Below are 22,014 nucleotides of genomic sequence, written 5' to 3'. Positions count from 1 at the left end.
CAATGTATTAGGTAGATTTCTCATTTCTTGCCTTGTCTAACAAGGCATTATAAACAGTCTGACTTCTTGTTATCCCACTTCTTCACTCTTGCCTGATGAATTTGTAGGAAGGAACTGGTGGAGAATATGGCTTAGCCTCCTTCCTCTCTTTTTCTTTGGAAGTCTGCCCCCTGCAGAAAGCACTTTGTTCTGCTTCTTGAGGTCACCATGATAGATAGACTCTGCCCCTCTTTGGAGGACCATCAGTTGTCCAGTACTATCTGTGACTGGGTTAGGATAATTAAGGGGTGTGGTGGTAGGAACCCCACTGGCCTTGTCTAAATTAGTGGTTCCATTGTAGCTTGATCAGTAATAAAGGAGATAATTTGCATTGTTATCAGTCTAGTTTCTGTGTTTCTCACTTTTGAATTCTGATTTGGTGGAAAAAGTTTTCCTTCAAACCTTGTCATTTAGAAGCTAATATTTTAGTAATTTTTATATTTAGGAATTTAGGTAAAAAAGGAATATAGATAGAAGATATTTTTCACTTAAAATGTATTGCTTTTGTAGTGGGAGAAGTGAATTTACAAACCTATAACTTTGAAACCTTTCCAATGAAACAGTTTAAAATTACTAGATAGGTTCATGGTAAATGCTTGTATCTTCTCAGAGTTTCAGGTAGCAGTATGTTTACAGACATAAGGTTAATGTATTTTTTTCTTAATGACTTTTTCGTTCAAGAACTCAAAAGATCCAATTTTTTTATAAATGAAAAATTAAGACTTGCCTAATTAAGCACAGTGTTGCCTTCTAGAGAGTCATTTAATTCTTAATGAAATTGTGGACATTTTTATCTTTCACTGATTTTTTTCTTAAATGAAAAGTTTTGTTTGATCCCTTGCCTGGCTTCTTTCTGTATTTTTCTAAAGTGCTTTAAAGAATTAAAAAAAGTATCGGTTATTAAGCACATTGGCAAAATCACCTTCTTGTTTTAAAGATTTTGTTTATTTATTCATGAGAGAGGCAGAAGGAGAAGCAGGCTCTCCACGGGGAGCCTGATGCAGGACTCGATTTCAGGACCCCAGGATCATGACCTGAGCCAAAGACAGACACTTAACCCTAGTGCCTTGAAATCAGTTTCTTTAGTATATTTTATCACTGCAAGTTTAACTCTATAATCTCATCCATTTTTAGTTTATGTATTACAGATTTTTACTTCTTATTCATTTAACTTTTCTCTTTTAGAGAAATAGAAGATGTCGGAATAGAATACCAGAAAACATACAAATGTGTACACCTTATGTACATTATCCCAGGATTTCACTGTAGCTGCCAAGTACAAAAAAGAGGAAGAAATGTGAAGGGAGAAGGAGTAGTTGGGATGTCAGAATACTTTGACTGCAACGGGAGAGGGGGAAAAAAAGTCATTATCCCTACCTAAGGCAAAAAGTATAATTTGAACCACAAAACCTCCACAAAAATCTGCTTCCTGGAAGTGATTTGGTGAAATTGACTATAAAATGACCCTACACAACCACCTATTCAACACCTGCTCAGGAGAATAAAACCTGCAACTGACTGCCAGAGTATATAAGAAATGGTGTGTGGCCGGGGATGGGGAAGAAAAGGCTCTTTTTAGACATCTTGTAGTCCTTTAAAAAAAATCACTAAGTTTGTAGCGAATCTAGTTTGAGGGCAAATCTTGGTAATTTTTTTTTTTTAACCTCTGTTTGAGGGAATGAGAGCACACGTTAGAGCAGGGGAAGGGGCAGAGAGAATCCTCAAGTGGACTCTCCATTGAGCTGCGAGCCCAATGCAGTGCTCTATCCCAGGACCCTGAGATCATGACCTGAGCCAAAATTAAGAGTTGGCATTTCACTGACTGAGCCACCCCAAATCTGTGATTTAGAATAGCAGTTTTAGATGTCAAAGTGGTGATCTGTGGTTTTAGGCACTGTTTTTGAATAGCTTATTAGGGATCAGTAGAATATCGTCTTCATTGTATAAGATGCCACTGGTTTATTCATTCAGGCATTAAAGAAAGTAAATGAGTAGTAGAGACAAGCTGACCCTAAGTATAGGTCTCTGCTAGATAGTCAAATAAGGTGAATTGTAGGTAGAGAAAAATATAGATGGTTCTTATTTTGATAAATACCAAAAGTTGTATACAGGTAGAAGCTACTTGTGTTTTCCATTTTGGTGACCAGGTCATTTATTAACATCTATTTAGTATTTTATCAGCATTTTTAGTTTGACTAAATGCAAAATATTAAGTTTTCTCTAGTACAAAGTGAATCTTTAAAACTGGTCAACATAAACAAGATTTGAAGTTTTGAGAAGGTGAAAGCTATCAGGTTTTCCTTGTAGATGTTTTCTTGGACCACCTTGCAGTTGAAGTGTAAAAGATTACTGAAAAGGGATCCAAGGGAAAGCCTTATGTGCCTTCGTTTAATCTGATTTACTTTGCTCCTACACTAGCAGAAATGGGAGTACTCTGTCTAGGAACTTGCTAAAGATAAATTGTTTGCTAATTTTTTTTTTAAAGATTTTATTGATTTATTCTTGAGACATACACAGAGAGAGGCAGAGATATAGGCAGAGGGAGAAGCAGGCTCCCTGCAGAGAACCGGATGTGGGCCCCGTCCCAGGACCCTGTCGCAGGACCCTGGCAGACACTCAACCACTGAGCCACCCAGGCGTCCCTTGCTAATTTTTATTGTAAGTCTGGTTGAGAAGATACTCATGGAGTATTATTTGAGAAACATTTAGTTGTTACTCTGGATATTCTAAGTTGTATCTTTTTTTTTCTTTTAAGAATTTATTTTATTTATTCATGAGAGGCACAGAGAGAGATGCAAAGTCACAGGCAGAGGGAGAAGCAGGCTCCCCACAGGGAGCCCAATGGGGGGGGTATCACATCCCCCCCCCCAAAGGTGGGGCTAAACTGCTGTGCTACAGGGGCTGCCCTCTAAGTTGTATCTTCTCATCAAGGTACACTACCAGAAACTTGCATGCATTTTTTTGTTTGTAGGCCTATGATGTGCCAGACTTTCTTTAGATATTGGTGATACCAGATCCCTGTTGTTAAGGAGTTTACAGCAAAGGGAAGAGTAAGATGATTAAACTTGTGATTGCAGTGTAGTACACTGAGTGCCACACATATGGTGTTAATAAGTGCTGTGGACTCAACACAGGTAAACATCGTAGGGGTCAGGAAGAGCTTTCTGCATGAGATAAAGTTACATTTGAAAAGACTTGGAGAGGGGATCCCTGGGTGGCTCAGCGGTTTGGCCCCTGCCTTTGGCCCAGGGCGCAATCCTGGAGTCCCGGGATCGAGTACCGCGTCAGGCTCCCGGCATGGAGCCTGCTTCTCCCTCTGCCGTGTCTCTGCCTCTCTCTCTCTCTCTATCATGAATAAATAAATAAAGGAATAAATCTTTAAAAAAAATAAATAAATAAAAAGACTTGGAGAGGGGCATCTTGCTGGCTCAGTCATAGAGCATGGAACTCTTGATCTCAGGGTTGTGAGTTCAAGCTCCATGTTGAGCATGAGCTTACTTAAAAAAAAAAAAGAGTTGGTAGAAATTTATTTGGTCAAGAGATAAATGAATTGGCATTCAGCCAGAGGGATTAGTATGGGTAGTGACCCTGATGGGGGAGAATGGCAGAACCTGACGTGGAGGTAGGGAAAATTGAAAAGATATGACTGGATAGGGGCACCTGGGTGTCTTAGTTGGCTAGGCATCTGCCTTGGAGTCCCTGCTCAGTGGGGAGCCTACTTCTCCCTCTTTCTCTGCCTGCTGCCTCCCCTGCTTGTGTACACATGCTCTCTTTCTCTGTCAGATGGATAAAACCTTTAAAAAAAGAAAAGATATGACTGGAGAAATAAGTAGAGGGAACCATAACATATTTAAAGGCTTTTTCTGATTTGGATAATTCTGAAAGACTTTGGATATCCAAGAGTATAACCTGGGAAGATTTAGACCACATTGTCCTGAAACCCTTACAGAATTAATTGTGGAATTAGTTTCCCGGGACTGTGTTACAAGTTAGGTGCATGGTTTTCCTTGAGGGACTAACTACAAAAAATAAGATTATGAAACTTTGCATCTGTTGAGAGAATGGTGTGAGATTTTCTATTATAATTCTGTGTCCTCTATAGTATCCTATATAAGAAATTTCTTTGAAAGTTTAATGCTAGAAATAAGGTTGTGTATGAGGAATTGTTGGTATGATTTTTTTCTGTGGATTATGAGAACTTTATGTAATTCATTGTGTTTTCTCCCTTTTTATCTCTATCTTCAGAAGTTAATCTTAGAGTTCACTTAATATTTGCTTTATGTTCCTAAGATTAGTTTTTGTTTTACTGTGTGTATTTCCTATGAATACTTCATGTACCTTTCAAAAATTTTTATTTAAGGAGTACTTGGGTAGCTCAGTTGGTTAAGCATCTGAAGGGTTTGGCTCTTGTTTTCTGCTCAGGTCTTGACCTCAGGATTGTGACTTTAAGCTCACACTGGACATGGAGCCTACTTAAAAAAAATTTTTTTTGTTTTTTAAGATTTAAATGCATATAAAACAAATTTCATTTAAATTCTACACAATAGGGGATCCCTGGGTGGCTCCGTGGTTTGGCGCCTGCCTTTGGCCCAGGAGGTGATCCTGGAGTCCCTGGATCGAGTCCCGCATCGGGCTCCCCGCATGGAGCCTGCTTCTCCCTCTGCCTGTGTCTCTGCCTCTCTCTGTGTGTCTGTAATTATTGTCTATGACAAACAAATTTACTTATTTATTTATTCATTCATTTATTTATTTCTACACAATATTTCTTCCAGCCCCCCCCCCCCCTTTTTTTGGTATATAACTTAATAGTCCTGGAAACTAACAGATTTGGCTTCTCTTTTCAGGCTCTGTAGCCCAAGGTGTGTGTGTGTGTGTGTGTGTGTGTGTGTGTGTGTGTGTGTGTGTATTTAAGTAATCTCTACACCCAGTTTGGGACTGTACATCCTTTGTCCAGTCACATGCTCTTCTGAGCCAGCCAGGTGGCCTGGATACATTTGTTGTTGTTTTATAAATAACAACTTAGAAAGTTTTTTAAAATTTCAACTTTTTGGGCACCTGGATGGCTCAGTGGTTGAGTGTCTGCCTTTGGCTCAGGTTGTGATCCTGGGGTCCTGGGATTGTGTCCTGCATCAATCAGGTTCCCCATAGGGAGCCTGCTTCTCCCTTTGCCTGTGTCTGCTTCTCTCTGTGTCTCTCATGAATAAATAAGTAAATGCATAATCTTAAAACACACAAAACAAAAATGGGATTATATGATACACCTTAGGCAACTTGGTGTTTTTATTTAATATCCTGAACATTTTACTGTGTTTGTACATAAAACTTCAATAACTTGTAACAATCAGTGCAGATTTTAATTTTGTTAAACCATTTTTCTGTTGCTAAGTTTGTTCAATTATTTCATTTAAATTCAATTAATGTATAGTGTTATTAGTTTCAGAAGTACATTGTTCAATTCTTATTTTTGAACCACTGCAAGCAATGCTGCAGTAAATGTTATGCAGTTCATTCTTTTCATGTTGGTGCTGTTTATGTAAGGTAAATTCTCAAAAGAAATTCCTGTGTTAGAGGATTGTATATTGATTTTTTAAACAAGAAAATATTCCCTCATTGTGGTAGTCCTTAATACTCTTGAAAGCACTTATATTTTAATTTCGTATATTTCATGTTTCACAATAATCCTGTGAAGGAGGCATATTCTCATTTGCAAATGGGAAAACAGGACCAGTGTTAAAGTGTTTTGAATTCATTCACCTAGTTTGGGACAAACATGGAACTATATTCGAGATCTTTTTATTCAGATTCATCTGTTATACTATGATGAATGATCCAAATTTTTTTATTTGGAAAACCAATATGGTTTTGTGGATATATTCCTTAGCTATAGGTGATACAGTGACGTTGTAAGGGTTATATAAGTGGGATCTGAGTGTACAGTTTTAAACCTTCTACCTAGATTCTGATGCACCGTGAGGTTGTGAACCAGTGACCTTAAAATTGGGGTGTTCATATCCTTGAGGATTGCATAAAGAATTTCCAAAACGAGGGATGCCTGAATGGCTCAGCGGTTGAGCCAAAACGAGGGATGCCTGAATGGCTCAGCGGTTGAGCATATGCCTTCTGCCTTTGGCTCAGGACATGATCCCTGAGTCCTGGGATCGAGTTCCACGTCAGGCTTCCTACATGGAGCCTGCTTCTTTCTCTGCCTCTCTCTTTCTCTCTGTGTCTCTCATGAATAAATAGAATCTTTAAAAAAAAAAAAAAAAAGATTTTCCGAAACATTAGCACATTTACTTTTCTGGGAATCAGTTAACAGATCCTCCTTATATATGCTAAGAAAGACATACCTCTGATCCTTCCCAAATCCTAATGTGGTATGTTATACTGATGGGTAAACCTTCAGGGCACAAACTTAAAGTTAGTGTCCTTTAGGGATTAATCTCATTTAGTCTTTTTTTTTTTTTTTAATTCATGAGAGACACAGAGAGAGAGAGAGAGAGAGAGAGGCAGAGACATAGGCAAAGAGAAAAGCAGGCTCCACGCAGGGAGCCCGATGTGGGACTCGATCCCAGGTCTCCAGGATCACGCCCTAGGCCAAAGGCAGGCGCTCAACCGCTGAGCCACCCAGGCGTCCCAGTCTCATTTAGACTTAATTCACTCACATTGCTGTTAGGAATGAAATTTAGCATAGAACTGTAGTATTTTGCCTTCTGGGAATTCAGGTAAGTGATAGTCTTGAGCTATAGAAGTAATGGCAAATTAAAAAAAAAAAAAGTCATATGGGGTGCCTAGGGGGCTCAGTCTGTTGAGCAACCGACTTGGTTTCAGCTCAGGTTATGACCTCATGGTCATGGGTAGAGGTAGAGCCCATGTGGGGCTCCATGCTCAGTAGGGAGTCTGCTTAATAAGCTCTCCCTCTCTTCCTCTCATGCATGTGCTCTCTCAAAAGAAAGCTTTTTTTCTTTTAATTTTAAAGATTTATTTATTTGAGAGGGAGCTTGCAAGTGGTGAGTTGGGGGGAGAGGAGAGGGAGAGAATCATAAGCTGATTCCCACACTGAGCATGGCTCTATCTCAGGAGTCGGTGCTTTTTTTTTTTTTTTTTTAAGATTTCCTTTATTCAGGAGAGACACAGAGAGGCAGAGACACAGGCAAAGAGAAGTAGGCTCCACACAGGGAGCCCGATGTGGGACTTGATCCTGGGGCTCCAGGATCACCCAGGCGTCTCTTCAAGAGTTGGTGCTTAACCAACTGAGCCACACAGGTACCCCAAAATAAATAAATCTTTAAAATAAAATAACAATTCTTGTCTTCTTTCTTAAGCTTTTGTCAAAGAATACTTACCAAGCAGAAACAATATTATGTATGAAATACTTTGAAAACTAGAAATACGTAAACCATGTTTATCACAGTATACTGTCAAATACATTGAGGAGTTTAAAAGGTATAATTTTTTTTAACACTTTGAGGAATATATCAAAAAGGTAGAACTAACCTAGATGAAGTGGTTAGAAAACTAAGTGTTACCTACACAAGTACAATCCCTTTAAATCAAGTGATGAGAAAAATACTTAGAACTATATTTTAGATTTTACTTTTTAAAACCCAAAGTGTCATGAAGTGTATAGCTAGAGATATTTACTACAGTAGGTATTGGTATTGGTATTGGTATTTACATGTAAATTCCTTTATAGTGCCTTAAAACCCCTTAGAAGTTTACCAGTAAGAGCAGAATATTTTTCTTTTAAGTGATGCCTAGTTTATGGAAAAGATGTTTTTCTGGTGTGTTTCTTTGCAAGTCATACATAGCTCATGTATAGGTATACTTCCAAAATACTTGAGCACAGGGACACCTGGGTGGCTCAGCGATTGAGTGGGTGGCTCAGCGATTGAGCGTCTGCCTTGGGCTCGGCATGATCCCTGGGTCCTGGGATCGAGTTCCACATTGGGCTCCCTTCATGGAGCCTGCTTCTCTCGAGTTCCACATTGGGCTCCCTTCATGGAGCCTGCTTCTCTCTCTGCCTTTGTCTCTGCCTCTCTGTCTCTCACGAATAAATAAATACAAATCTTTAAAAAAAAAAAAAATTACTTAAAAATAAAGGCCATTGATTTCCAAGCTGACTTGATTATAAGAACTACATCAATGTGTTTAGTGATTTCCAGCATGTATATATTTTAAATATTTTCAGAGTTAAGTAATGACTGGGAGACACTTGAGTAAATAATTATAAAATATAAAACAAAAATCATGCATACCCTTTTCCCAGATGTGACCACTAATAATTAAGTGTCACAGTTTCTGATGGTTTTCCATTTATACAATGTGTATGTTTTTATTTTGTTTTTATGAAAGTTGGATGATGCACTGCTTTTAACCTTGCCTTTTCACTTATATCCGGGATTTCCTCCACCACATATGTCTAAATACATTTATCTCACGCTTTTTTCTTTTTTAAATCTCACGCTTTTAAATGGATTCATAGTTGATAATGTTAACCGTTTCCCTCTCTCCCTATCCCTATTACACTATGCCTTACTATTCTTCTTTGAACCCTTGCCTCATTTCATGGAACGCTGGTGTAACCAGAATAGCTTACATAACTGTGTTAATGTTTTTTCTACCCTAATTCTGATATAGAAAAGTTTTGTGGGGTTTTTTTTTCTTTTTTTTTTCCTATGATACGGAGAAGTTTTAAAGTCTAACAGGGAATATGATGTTATTAATAATTGATGAAAATACCAACTAAATGCCATGGGAATTAAGAAAAAGATTGTTTTGGGGTGGGTTTTTTTTTTTTTAAGATTTTTTTTTTTTTATTTATTCATGATAGTCACAGAGAGAGAGAGAGAGAGAGGCAGAGACATAGGCAGAGGGAGAAGCAGGCTCCATGCAGGGAGCCCGATGTGGGATTCGATCCCGGGTCTCCAGGATCGCGCCCCGGGCCAAAGGCAGGCGCCAAACCGCTGCGCCACCCAGGGATCCCGGGGGTGGGTTTTGATGGAGAAAGTGCCATTTGAGCCAAACTTTGAGTTTGTGTTATTTACATATGAAGAGATAAGTGTCAAAGACCTGTCCAGGGAACTGGAATAGTGTAACCAAAAGGATGATGGGGGTGGTGGCAGCTTTAAGAGAGTTGTAGAATTAACATATATGCTGAATATTGGTTTATGTTTGGTTGGTATAGAAAAGCGCATGGAGCCTTTGGAGTCTTGACAGTATAAAGTCTGCCACTTTAGTAGTTTTGTCTATTAGTATATGGAAATTGTCCACAGTTTCCTTATTTGTAAAACAAGGATACAGTACTTACTTTGCTGGATAGTGTGGCGCAGCGGTTTGGCGCCTGCCTTTGGCCCAGGGCGCGATCCTGGAGACCCGGGATCGAATCCCACATCAGGCTCCCGGTGCATGGAGCCTGCTTCTCCCTCTGCCTGTGTCTCTGCCTCTCTCTCTCTCTCTGTGACTATCATAAATAAATGAAAGTTAAAAAAAAAATCTAAAAAAAAGAATTAGATATTATGTGCCTAGCACAATCTCTGGCATGACGTTGAGTGTTAAATTAACTTTGTTCCCTGGAGGTGCCTGAGTGGCTCCATTGAACATCATCTGACTCTTGATTTCAACTCAGGTCGTGATCTCAGGGTTGTGATGATATCCAGCCCCTTGTTGGGTTCTGTGCTCAGGAGGGAGTCTACTTGAAATTCTCTCCTTCTCTGCACATGCATGTGTGCTCACTCTCTCTCAAATAAATCTTTTTTAAAAAAAAAGATTCTCTGAGGGGATGGTGTGTGATAAAAATTGGTCCGAAGAGGTTTGTGCTTATTTGGAAATCAGTTTTTTTGGGAAAAGAATTTCATGTGCCACTTGTCAGAAATATGGTTGATGAAGTAATAAATGATAACCAAGTTATACAATAGCTTGGATCCTAAGTCAGTTAATGTAGCAAGTAACTACCTTTACAAGCCACAGTTTATATAAATGTTTTTTTTAAAAAGGGGAGTGGTTTCAAATTGTACTTACCCCTCAAGACCCAGCTTGAATACTACCCTGTTTCACATGGTCTTGTCACATTGTTTTTTGTATATATGTGTGTGTGTGTATATATATATACACACACACACATATATGTATGTATTTATATATAAAATTTATAAAATTAAACTTTGTTATGAGGATATTCAAACACAGAGGTAAAATAATATATTGCATCCTCAGGTATCTATCATTGATATTCAACCTTGTATGAAATATTTTACGTTTTTAAAAAGAGTATTTCAAAGCAAATCCCAGACAGCAGGCCAGCTTAAGGATAAATTCTGTGGGGTGCCTGGGTAGCTCAGTTAGTTAAACATCTGACTCTTGATCTCAACTCAGGTCTTGATCTCAGGGTGGTGAATTCAAGCCTCTCATTGGGCTCCAGGGTGGATATATATAAATTCTCTTACTGATGAGGACTTATTAAAATATACAATCCTCTTGCTGCTATTACCACTAGCAAAATTTGTGAATATCATAATGCACATTCTGTATGTAGATTTCTCTGATTTTCTGAAAAAAAATTTTTTTTTAGGATTTTATTTATTCATGAGAGACGGAGACATAGGCAGAGGGAGAAGTAGGCTCCCTGCAAGGAGCCTGATACAGGACTCTATCCCACTTCCCTGGGGACCACGACGTGAGCCAAAGGTAGACGCTTAACCACTGAGCCACCCAGGTGCCCCGAAACCAGTATTTAGATCTAGTGATTTTATCACACAGATGGAGGTTTTTTGGATTGTTCTTTGTTTCGAGACCATAATTTTTCATAGGTGGTGGTACTGTTTGATATTTTGTCATGGGGGCATAAAACTGTTGGCTTTACTTTTAAGATCATACCATATTAAATCACAATAAATGTTAATTTAGAAATAATTGCTTTTTGGGGGCTCATTTAATAATATATCTTTGAGGGGCAGCCCGGGTGGCTCAGCGGTTTAGCGCTGCCTTCAGCCCAGGGCCTGATCTTGGAGAGTGAGTCCCACGTCGGGCTCCCTGCATGGAGCCTGCTTCTCCCTTTGCCTGTGTGTCTGTTTCTCTCTCTCTCTCTCTCTCTCTCCTTTCTCTCTCTCATTAATAAATAAAATATTTTTTTTATAAATAAAATATTTAAAAAAATATATCTTTGATATTTCACATCTATTCTTTGACTCATTAGAGTCACTTTATGTTATCAGTCTTTTCAGGCATGTCATCTTCACTTCCACCTAAGATACCTGATTTGCTTCTCTCAGGTGTTACCTAAAAGTACCAAAAACTAAGATTGATTGAGGCTGATTTAGTTTGGAGATTTTCTTTAAGTAGTATTTCATTTTTCAAAAATGAAAATTTTTGAATTTTAAGTAGTATTTTCATTTTTCAAAAATTTCCTTAACCAGTGTTTTATTTCTCAAAATAAATCGAGAGGATGCTTTGTAAAAACAAGGGACTTCATAAAGGCTCAGATACATGGTAATTCTCCTTTGAGAGAATTCTAAGGGGGAAAAACATCTTGCCTCATATTTGCATGTATGTAAGTTAAATACTTAATCCTATTTTGCCTCTTTGAGAATATGTTCTATGAGATTTAACCTCAGAGAGCTAAAGCAGTCTTGCATGGAAGTACTTGGTAAATTTGCATTTAATATCTAAATGCTGATGTTGGAATAACTTAATTTCTAATCTTATTAGAAGATTTGAGGTAGGGTCTTTGAAGATTTCTGGTTTCTGGGAGTGTATATTGACACTTTTGTGTGTATGTGCCAAATTTAATTTAACGTGAAAAAAAATAAAACGTAAAACAATACAGTTGAGTCAGTAATACTGTTTATGTTGGCAAAACAAGCATTATATAATTACCCCATGAAGTATGTAGACAAACAGCAAATATCAAAACATGTTGATGGGCTTCTTGGCTCAACTACTAGCTAAGTGACTTGTCCAACACAACTAGAAAAGTATATGATTCAAGGGAAACAAAAGCAAAAATGAACTTATTGGGATTTCATCAAGATAAAAAGGCTTTGGCACAAGGAAACAAAACTAAAAGGCAGCCTTCAGAATGGAGAAGGTATTTACAAATGAACGGTTAGTATCCACAATCTATGAAGAACTTCTGAAATTCAACACCCAGAAAACAAATAATCCAGTTAAGAAATGGGCAGAAGACATAAATACACACTTTTCCAAAGGAGACATGAAGGTGGCCGACAGACACATGAAACGATGCCCAGCATCACTCATTGTCAGGGAAATATAAATAAAAAAAAAACTCGATGAGATCCCAACCTTAACACCTGTCAGGGTGGTTAAAATTAAGCAGTCTTTTTTTTTTTTTTTTTTTAAGATTTTATTTATTCATGAGAGACAGAGAGGCAGAGTACACAGGCAGAGGGAGAAGCAGGCTCCACACAGGGAGCGTGATGTGGGACTGGATCCCTGGACTCTAGGATCATGCCCTGGGCCAAAGGCAGGCGCCAAACCACTGAGCCATCCAGGGTTCCCAGGGTGGCTAAAATTAATACAAGAAACAACAGATGTTGGCGAGGATGCACCCTCTTGCAGACTGTTGGTGGGAATGCAAACTGGTACAGTCATGGAAAACAGTATGGAGGTACTGCAAAAAGCTAAAAATAGAACTACCCTGTGATCCAGCAATTGCACTACTAGCTGTTTACCCAAAGGTTACAAAAATACAGATTCGAAGGGGTACATGCACCCTGGCGTTTATTGCAGCATTATCAACAATACCCATGCTCTGGAAAGAACCCAAATGTCCATCTACAAATGAATAGATAAAGCAGATACGGTGTGTGTGTGTGTGTGTGTGTGTGTGTGTGTTTTACACACACACACACAAAATGAAATATTACTCAGCCATCAGAGAAAATGAAATGTTACATTAGCAGTGATATGGATGGAGCTAGAGTGTATTATGCTAAGTAAAATAAGTCCAAGAAAGACAAATACCATATAATTCCAGAAGTGGAATTTAAGAAACAAAACAGATGAACATATGGGAGGGGGGCAAAGGGGGAAACAAACCATTAGAGAGTCTTAGAGTCTTAATGATAAAGAAACTGAGAGTTGATGGAGGGTGATGGGTATTAAGGAGGGCACTTGTTAATGAGCACTGAGTGTTGTATGTAAGTGATGAATCACTGAATTCTCCTTAAAACTAATATTTCACTGCATGGTAACTAATTAGAATTTAAATTTAAAAAATTTTTGTAGGGGATCCCTCGGCTCAGCGGTGTAGCGCCTGCCTTCGGCCCAGGGCGTGATTCTGGAGTCCTGGGATCGAGTCCCGTGTCGGGCTCCCTGCATGGAGCCTGCTTCTCCCTCTGCCTGTGTCTCTGTCTCTCTCTCTGTGTGTGTCTCGTGAATAAATAAGTAAAATCTTTAAAAAAAAATTTTTTTGTAAGCTTCAAAATGAAAGTTATACTTAATGAAACACACACAAGAAAAGTGTATGATTCCATTCATGCCCCCAGAAGAAGTAAATTACTGGGTGTTAAGGGTGATTAGTAGAAACTTTGCAAGGTTAAATCTTTGAAGGCTAATCATCTGCTACAAATACTCAAGACTGGATTTACGTTTACCTTTGTCATGGGTAAGAAACAGATTAGTTGGCAAATTTGCATAAGTGGCTTAATATGCTGAAGAAATATCCTGTTTGTTTGCAATGGATACCGCTAATGCTCACTGATTATGTTCATTAAAAACAATCCAAGGAGGATGACTACCAAGAATATTTCATAAGCAGCTTATTGCAGCTAAGTTACTTTTTGTAATGGCTTATATTTAAGTTTTCCTGTAATTGTGTTGTTTTTGTAATTGATGCACAAGATAGCAGTAGCTTTCAGGTCTTATAGGACTAATAGGAAAAGTACTGGAAGTTACTATCATTTTATGTTGGAAAATGTATTCAGTGTTATAGAAAGTCTAACGAAGGGTAGTCCGGGTAGCTCAGTGGTTTAGCACCGCCTTTAGCCCAGGGTGTGATCCTGGAGACCCCGGGATCGAGTCCCATGTTGGGCTCCCTGCGTGGAGCCTGCTTCTCCTCCCTCTGCCTGTGTACTCTGCCTCTCTCTCTCTCTCCCTCTTTCTTTCTGTGTCTCTCATGAATAAATAAATAAAATCTTTTTAAAAAGTCTGAGGAAGAGTCTTGTTCACTGTCTTCATTAAAATGGACATTATGTATTACTATATGTGAAGGTATTTATAAGCAGTTACTATCCAGGTATTTGATAAGATCTAAATTTGCATTTCATATAATAAAAAATAATTCTTTTTCATTCATTATACATTGAGCATTTACAGTGTCTTAAGTCACAGTTCCTATAGGGCTTCTTTAACCCCAGAGCTTAATTTCTACTGTGGCCTTAAAATAGAACTAATTATAATACTATGAAAATGTGATTAGTGTTATATAGAAGTAGAAAGTGCTTTGGTACCATTTATTATAGCTCTAAGTGGTTTCGCCCAAACGTTTTTTTTTTTTTTTTACAGTAAGCATATGGAGAGGAATTGGATCAGATGTCTGAGAAAAATTAGTACTCTTAATGATACAAATATCAATATTAATGCATATTCTTGGTTCTTTACACAAACTTGTAAACCTTTTGAATTATATTTGTTAATTGTTAGTAAATATGAAAACTTAGAACTTAACCAAGTTGTTATTTGAGGTGCTTTATCTGTTTTTCTCATGTAATTAGTGTTGCCTACAAAAAGTTGACTAATGCTATTACATTTTATTTATTTATTTATTTTTTGCTATTACATTTTAGAATTTAATGAAACACTGATTTTAGGAAACAAAGAATCAACCTCAAAAACTATTTTTTAATTCAAACTTACCTCAAGATTACACAGATGTTGGCCATAGAAAATGTTCTATTATATATCTTCTATATGAGCCAATTCCAGTTATTAAATAATACTGGGGGAGTTTCATGGCTTAATGATGCGAACAAAAAAAATTTTGAAGACAGACTTTACACCCCAAACAGTGCTGTGTACTATAACTCTTGGATACGTTTTTGTTTTTGTTTTTTAATATTTATTAGAGACAGAGAGGCAGAGACATAGAGAAGCAGGCTCCATGCAGGGAGCCTGATGTGGTACTCCATCCCAGGACTTCATCAAGCAGATCCCTGGACTTCCATCAAGCCCTGGGCGGAAGAAACACTCAACTGCCAGCCACCCAGGCATCCCTCTTGGATACATTTTATTCCAGTTAACAAGTCAATTCAATATTCTGTACCTGGATGCTAGATAGATACTCTGTTGCGTCTTAGAAGAACTAAAGTGTTCTTTCTTCCTAAGATCTAACCATTTGGATAAAGTCCTTAAATTCATGTCCACATTCTTTTTCCCTTGCCACCAGATGATACCAACATTTGTAACTGCATAGGACATAGTAGATTTGCATTTTCCAAAAATTTTGGAGTCTTATTGGTATATGTGCGACCCCCACCATCTCAACTTTGTAATAACTAATACGGAGATTACTGGCTTGAGAGTTTGTGTTTACCTTCTATCCTGTTGTTTTGCCTTTCTCTTCCTATCTTTTCATGATTGAAATAAATGGTAACACCCTAACTGAAAAGCTGGGTTTGAGTCTTCTGCAGATTTTATTTTTTTGAAGTCTTCTTCCTGACCTACCCAATCACCTACATTTAAATTTAACCTGTAATACCATTCATTATAAGAAGAAAATATGCCTGGGGATAGTATAAATGAAAAGGTTGAAAGCAAAGCCTTGATGCTTAACTTTTGGCTTGCTCATGTTTGAGAGTGGATTATCTGTATTTGAAATTTCTGTGGAGCAGTCAAGAAAGTAAGTCCACTAGAGCAGACATCAGCAAACTATAGCCTACAGTCCAGATCTGGCCCACTACCAGTTTTTGTTTGGCCCACTCTCTGGAATTGGCTTTTAGATTTTTAAATTTGGGGGCAGGGGAAGAATGTTTTGTAGCACATAAAATGTATATGAAATTCAGATTTCACTATTCATAAAGTTTTATTGAGACACATCCATGCTCATTTATTTTGATGTCTATGGCTGCTTTGTGCTACAAAGGCATAGTTGAGAACAGAGATTGAGAACAGAGATCATATGATCTGCCTGTATGACTCTTTATTGAAAAAGTTTGTTGACCCCTGCCCTGGCGCATGATTCACTACAAAAGTAAGAGTGGGGGACGCCTGGCCCGGTGGTTGGATGTCTGCCTTTGGCTCAGGTTGTGATCCTGGGGTCCTTGTGAGGATTCTGCTTCTCCCCCTGCCTATGTCTCTGCCTCTCTCTCTCTCTCTCTTTCATGAATAAATAAGTAATTTCTTTTTTTCTTTTCTTTCTTTTCTTTTTTTCTTTTCTTTTTCTTTCTTTCTTTCTTTCTTTCTTTCTTTCTTTCTTTCTTTCTTTCTTTCTTTCTTTCTTTCTTTCTTTCTTTCTTTCTTTCTTTCTTTCAGTAAGAATGGATCCAAGAGACTTCTCATATTTATCTGGAGGTTCTTTAACATATGACATTATTTATTCAAACCACAGATGAAAACCTGGTAGTAAGCAAAGAAGGGCTTCAGTACAAGAGCTCCAGTGCTTTTTATTCTTGAGAAAATGTCTTGGCTTTTACTCTGTTCTTTTAATCTTTTCCTTTCTTTCTTTTTTTGAAGATTTTATTTATTCATTTGATACACAGAGATAGGGAGAGATAGCACACATGAGCAGGGTTAGAAGGAGAGGGGAAAATCTTCCTACTTTCATTCATGGACTATACACATATATTGTAGAAAGGTAATAACCTACAGATAAATAGATGAAAAATATTGCATACCCTGGTAACTTAAGGACTATATGAAATTTGTGTTATTTCAGTCTTTCTGGTTTCTAAAAAGGTTTTATTAGAGCATGATCAAGTGAGGAGCCAAGCACAAGTTGGGGGAGGGGAAGAGGGGGAGGGAGAAACAGACTTCCAGACAAGCAGGGAGCCCATCATGGGGCTCCATCCCAGGACCCTGAGATCATGACCTGAGCCAAAGTCTGATGCTTAACCTGACTGAGCCACCCAGTCACTGTTCATTTGAATCTTTCTTAACATTACTATCTAAGCATTTTTTTTAAGGTTTTACTTATTCATGAGAGACAGAGAGTCAGAGACATAGGCAGAAGGAGAAGCAGGCTCCCTGTGGGGAGACCGAAGCAGTACTCGATCCTAGGACCCCAGGATTACACCCTGAGCCGAAGGCAGACACTCAACCACTGAGCCATTCAAGCATCTCACTGTCTAAGCGTTTTCTTAATTTCAAACTCCAATTTTTATTTTTTTTAAATATATTCTTGATTTATTCATGAGAGACACAGGGAGAGGCAGAGACACAGGCAGAGGGAGAAGCAGGCTCCACACGGGGAGTCTGATGTGGGACTCGATCCGGGATCTCCAGGATCACACCCTGGGCTGAAGGTGAGGCTAAACTGCTGAGCCACCCGGGCTGCCCTCAAACTCAGATTTTTTTTTTTCAGACATTTTTAACAGCTATTAAAGTATTCCATTTTATAGATGTGTCACTCCACTTAACTAGTGTACGGCAGTTACACAGTTTATAATTTCAGTAATTTGCAAGCAACACTACTGCCAGCATGTTTGTAATAAAGCTTTATAAATATTTATCTTTATGGGTTGTTTTCTTTCTGAGACTTCCTCAATTTCTGGTTGCCCTCAACTGTGTCCTTTGGTTCTTCAAGTTTAAGACTGGATTCTCTATAGGAATTTTGGTGCACTAAGGCCTCCACCCAGGCCTGTCCTCAGTTGGAAAAGCCATTAAAAAGACATTAGACTGTCTTCCATGTTTTTTGATGTTTTCCATTGCCTTCAGATTGTTTTCTATTTGTCCAGAATTTATAGTTCTCTGCAGGATGCTGCTTAAGGTTAAAGGGACCTACATCTCCAATACCAGGAAACCTGTGTGACTCATTTAAACTCTTTGAGAACAGTGATCTTATTTTAACTTGTTTTTTTTTTTCCTCTACAAAATTTAACTTTGAAGATGCCAGTAAGAGCTTACAGAGTTAATGAAAGGGTGAATGAAAAGTTCACTTTGTTGAACTGTTAATGAATTCAAGTTAAGAGAATAGCTTATTTACCATCCATATATCTTTGATGTAGAATCTGCAGATCTTTGCCCATTTTTAAGTTGAATTGTTATAATTTTTTTAAGATTTTATATATTCATGAGAGACACACAGAGGCAGAGATATAGAGGGAGAAGCAGTCTCCTTGCAGGGAGCCCGATGTGGGACGGAATCCCAGGGGCCTATATATATATAGTTTTCAAAGCAGTGAGAGTGGATGAGATTGCTCAGGGTAAAGAGTAAAGAGGAGACTACTGTGGATAGAATACTAAGGAACACTAACATTTAACATGAATTGAAGAGACAAATGGGACTCTGAAGAAGCCTGAGAAAAAGCAGCTAGACATGGGAAAATAGAATTTTAAGAGACAAAGTAGCAACAAAGAACAGTATTACAGGAAGGGAGGAGTGCTTTGTTAATGTCACATGCTATGGAGTTTTAAGAGAGAGACTGATTGGGGGAAATAATAGTATTATATTGTAAGGCCCATAAAGCAGGACAGCTGAATTTGTAGTGGCTTCAGTGTTGAGTGGTTTTCTCCAGCAGTACTTAACATTAGGAGGCAAAGGGCCTCTGATTCAAGAATACATCAATTGCCACATGAATGATAAACTAAACAGTTGGAAATGGAAAGATGAAAAGGTATTTTAGTTTTAGTTTAAGGAGAAGGGGAAGGAGCTACTCTTAAGGAAATTAAATATTGCTCTCACTGCTGATTAATTTGTGTTTTTTTGAACTGGACCACCACTTATTTTCATTAAAATTTTTTTATTATTAGTATAAGATTTACAAATAATAAAATGCTGAGAAATTTTGAAAAATGTTAACCGAAAGAAGTAAAATAGTAATTTTGTAATTGGAAGTATAATATATAAAGCTAACTATATTTTAGTATTTGAGCTTGCTTCCTTTATTCTTTACTTTCTATTTTGCTCAGCTAGTAGGAGTTCACTTGGCACAGACAATAGCCCAAGAATCTTTGACCCTAGGTTTTAATTTTAATTTTAATGTAGATTGTTGTTATGTGCTCTACTTAGGAAAATCTATCTTCATAGATAAATTGATTTTTGCCCATATGAGCTCATGCAAATAGTAACAATAGTGGCAATATAACAAAAATATTTGATGCAGTCAATTGTTTAAATTTTTCTTTTTACTAATTTTTATTTTTGTTCAACAGGTTTGATCTGTGGATGAAATGAATCATGATTTTCAAGCTCTTGCATTAGAATCTCGGGGAATGGGAGAGGTAAATATTTATGAATGCTAAGAATGTATACCTCACTAAAATTATTTGAGCCATTGAGACTTTTTTAACCATAAATATTCTTGAAAATAGTGGTTATGTCTTCCACATGGTGCGGGATTTTTAAATCTTGGATCATACAATTCTCCAGTTGTGGTGATTTGTTTTTTTTTAATATTAGTAGAAGTAATTTTTAGTGAGATTGTACCTAGTTGATTTGATTGACTTGGTTTAGATAATATTTTACGTTTTGGTAATGAACCACAATTACTTTGAAAAGAGCCTTTCTTGATCCTTGTCCTGCTGTTTTATATATGTATGCTGTTTGCTTTAGCCACACTTAATTGCTCACTATTCTCTCTTCCAAAAATCTCTCCTTGTTCACTGTTTGCTTAATAAACTTCTAATCCTCTACAAGACTGTACTGAGAAAGACTCCTATGTGTTGTCCTATTGTTAGAGTTAATTACTTCCTCTTCTGACTTCTCAGATCTTTATACATATTTTTATTATATTGTTACAGTTCATTTTATATTAGTCTCCTCTGTAGGTTGTTAGATTTGAATGACTGACACACAGTGAGCTCTCTCAATTTTTTAATAGAGCTTATCAGTCCTGTTAATATGTGATTTTCATTGAGGCATTCCATTTAACTGCACCATTACATACTTTAAGGCATCAAAAATGCTTAGCCTAAAGAATATTTAGAAAACCTTAATTACTTATGGAAACCCTTGTGGTCACATCTTTATTTTGTCTTGTTCTAAAGTACTAACATAGTGTGGACTTTGCTTATAGAACATAACAGTGAACAGACATAAGATGTGTAATTAATTGCTTGCTCCTGGAGATTATTTTACTTTGGTAGATTAGACCTTCATGAGACTCACTCCATCCAATGCTGTGCTCTTCAGATGCAGAAAAAGAGTCCAGTCACTCCTCTGGGCCACAAGAGGGCACCCTGCAGCTAGCTAACCCTTCCCTTCTCCAGAACAGCGTTTTCCAAAGAGTTTGTCATTTTCAGAGGACTGATTTAAGGGTGAGTTAAGGTGCTTAAGCATAAGTATTGCCAAAGTAAACGTGTTAGTCTAGTGCATAAGGTAAAATTCTGGTCCCTAAGAAAGATTTAAAAGAGGGAATAATTTTTTAGTTAAACAACAAAAAACTAGAGCTTCACTGCAATACAGTGGCTGCTTAGGCATTATTTACACTATGGGCAAATAAAAAGAAGCAATTGAAAAGGGCTTTTGTTTTGTTCCCTGCTACTTGTTTCCTATGGTCTTTAGAAAGCAGAATAATCTATCTTAAAGGCAAGTTTGAACAGTGTTTCAGCCTAGTTTGTGACAAACTTGAACTTGATTTTTTTAAGAGCAAATAAAGCCACACCATCAACTTCATTCTTTCTAGGAAACCATCCCCCTCAGTGTACTTCCTAGATCTACATTGTATATATATTTGCAGATTGGTTCATCATTCCCCTACCTTTCTAAATAGTATTTGATAAATGCAAAGACATCTTTGCAGTTAAAAAAAAGTGATCAGAAATAGTTGAAAGAGTTGGTTAGTTGTTTGGGGATGAAGGAAGTATACTTGAGGTTTTTGGAAAAGAGACAAACTGGGTTGGAATAGTGTATTAATCTAAAATTAGGCTTTCTTAACGGAAATTTCAGATACGCAGAGTAAAGGTAGCTAGGATTTAGACTGCCTGTTTTTTGGGGCAGCTAGCAGTAGGTCAGTGCTTCTGTGACCTTCATTCAGTAGGAATGTATTTTTAAATAAGCTGTTACTCATTAAGTATATTTTCTTAACAGTTTACCAACTAATTCTGTTACCTCTAAGAGATAGCTAAGAAACCTACTCAGGTTTCTGTCTCTGGGTTCTCTCTCCCACAAGCCTTTCTATCTTTCCTCATCTCACAGGCAGCAGGGAACCTTCTGGGATTTCCTTCTTTGCCTGTCTCTCTCTCACCAGTCTTCTCCTCCTTTCCTGACAGGTGAGGTTTTTTGTTTTTGTTTTATCCCAGAATTCATTCATTTTAATAAATTAAAAATACCCGTGAGTTTCTGGCTTTTGAGTTTTCTAAAATTGCTTGTTTATTTTTTGATGTGACATCCTTTTTTAATGGATTGCCCTATTCTTGACTTTTTCTTCAAAAATGGAATTTTCTTTATTATGTCTTAATTTGTTGTAAATCTCTAAAGTGGAAAGCACTGCATTGCATATAGGACTATTTCAAATGTACTAGGTTTTATAGATCATGATATTTTTGCTGACGCATTATCAGAAGGGCAGTCTTTTCTAGTTGGTCATCCAGAAATGGGAACAGATCAGTCTTCATCCATTCATAAACTCATTCTTTCCATATTTTTCCATAGCATGTTTTTGCCAAAAGACTTACCTGATTTGTATTATGTCATGGCTTAAAAAGAGCAAAGCTAGTTTATAGGAGGTTGGACTCAGATTCAATAGTACAGTGTTTTAAAACTAAACTGCAAAGGCACATATCTATTATTTTATACATATACTTTATTTTTCAAATGGGGGAAACAGGCCCCTGCCTGAAATTCTTTAGGAAACCCAGAAT

The 22,014-nt window shown here is 37.4% G+C and overlaps 1 protein-coding gene across 10 annotated transcripts in view; it reads left to right on the top strand.

Moving 5' to 3' along the window:
- Positions 1 to 22,014, top strand: part of PUM2 (pumilio RNA binding family member 2) — a 95,807-nt gene that overhangs the window by 2,769 nt on the left and 71,024 nt on the right. For 7 of the 10 annotated variants that reach the window (XM_038560858.1, XM_038560859.1, XM_038560860.1 and 4 more), the window contains exon 2: positions 19,366 to 19,434. In XM_038560858.1, the coding sequence (XP_038416786.1) occupies positions 19,384 to 19,434 (51 nt within the window). In that variant the 5' untranslated portion in view covers positions 19,366 to 19,383. Of the gene's footprint in view, positions 1 to 17,497; positions 17,517 to 19,365; positions 19,435 to 20,344; positions 20,470 to 21,349; positions 21,424 to 22,014 lie in introns of those variants that run through there. The other 3 variants (XM_038560863.1, XM_038560862.1, XM_038560857.1) reach the window with 3 other exon arrangements.

This window comes from Canis lupus, chromosome 17 (assembly GCF_011100685.1).
Source record: "Canis lupus familiaris isolate Mischka breed German Shepherd chromosome 17, alternate assembly UU_Cfam_GSD_1.0, whole genome shotgun sequence".
Lineage (NCBI taxonomy): Eukaryota > Metazoa > Chordata > Mammalia > Carnivora > Canidae > Canis > Canis lupus.
This window is presented reverse-complemented; position numbering and strand designations above follow the sequence as displayed.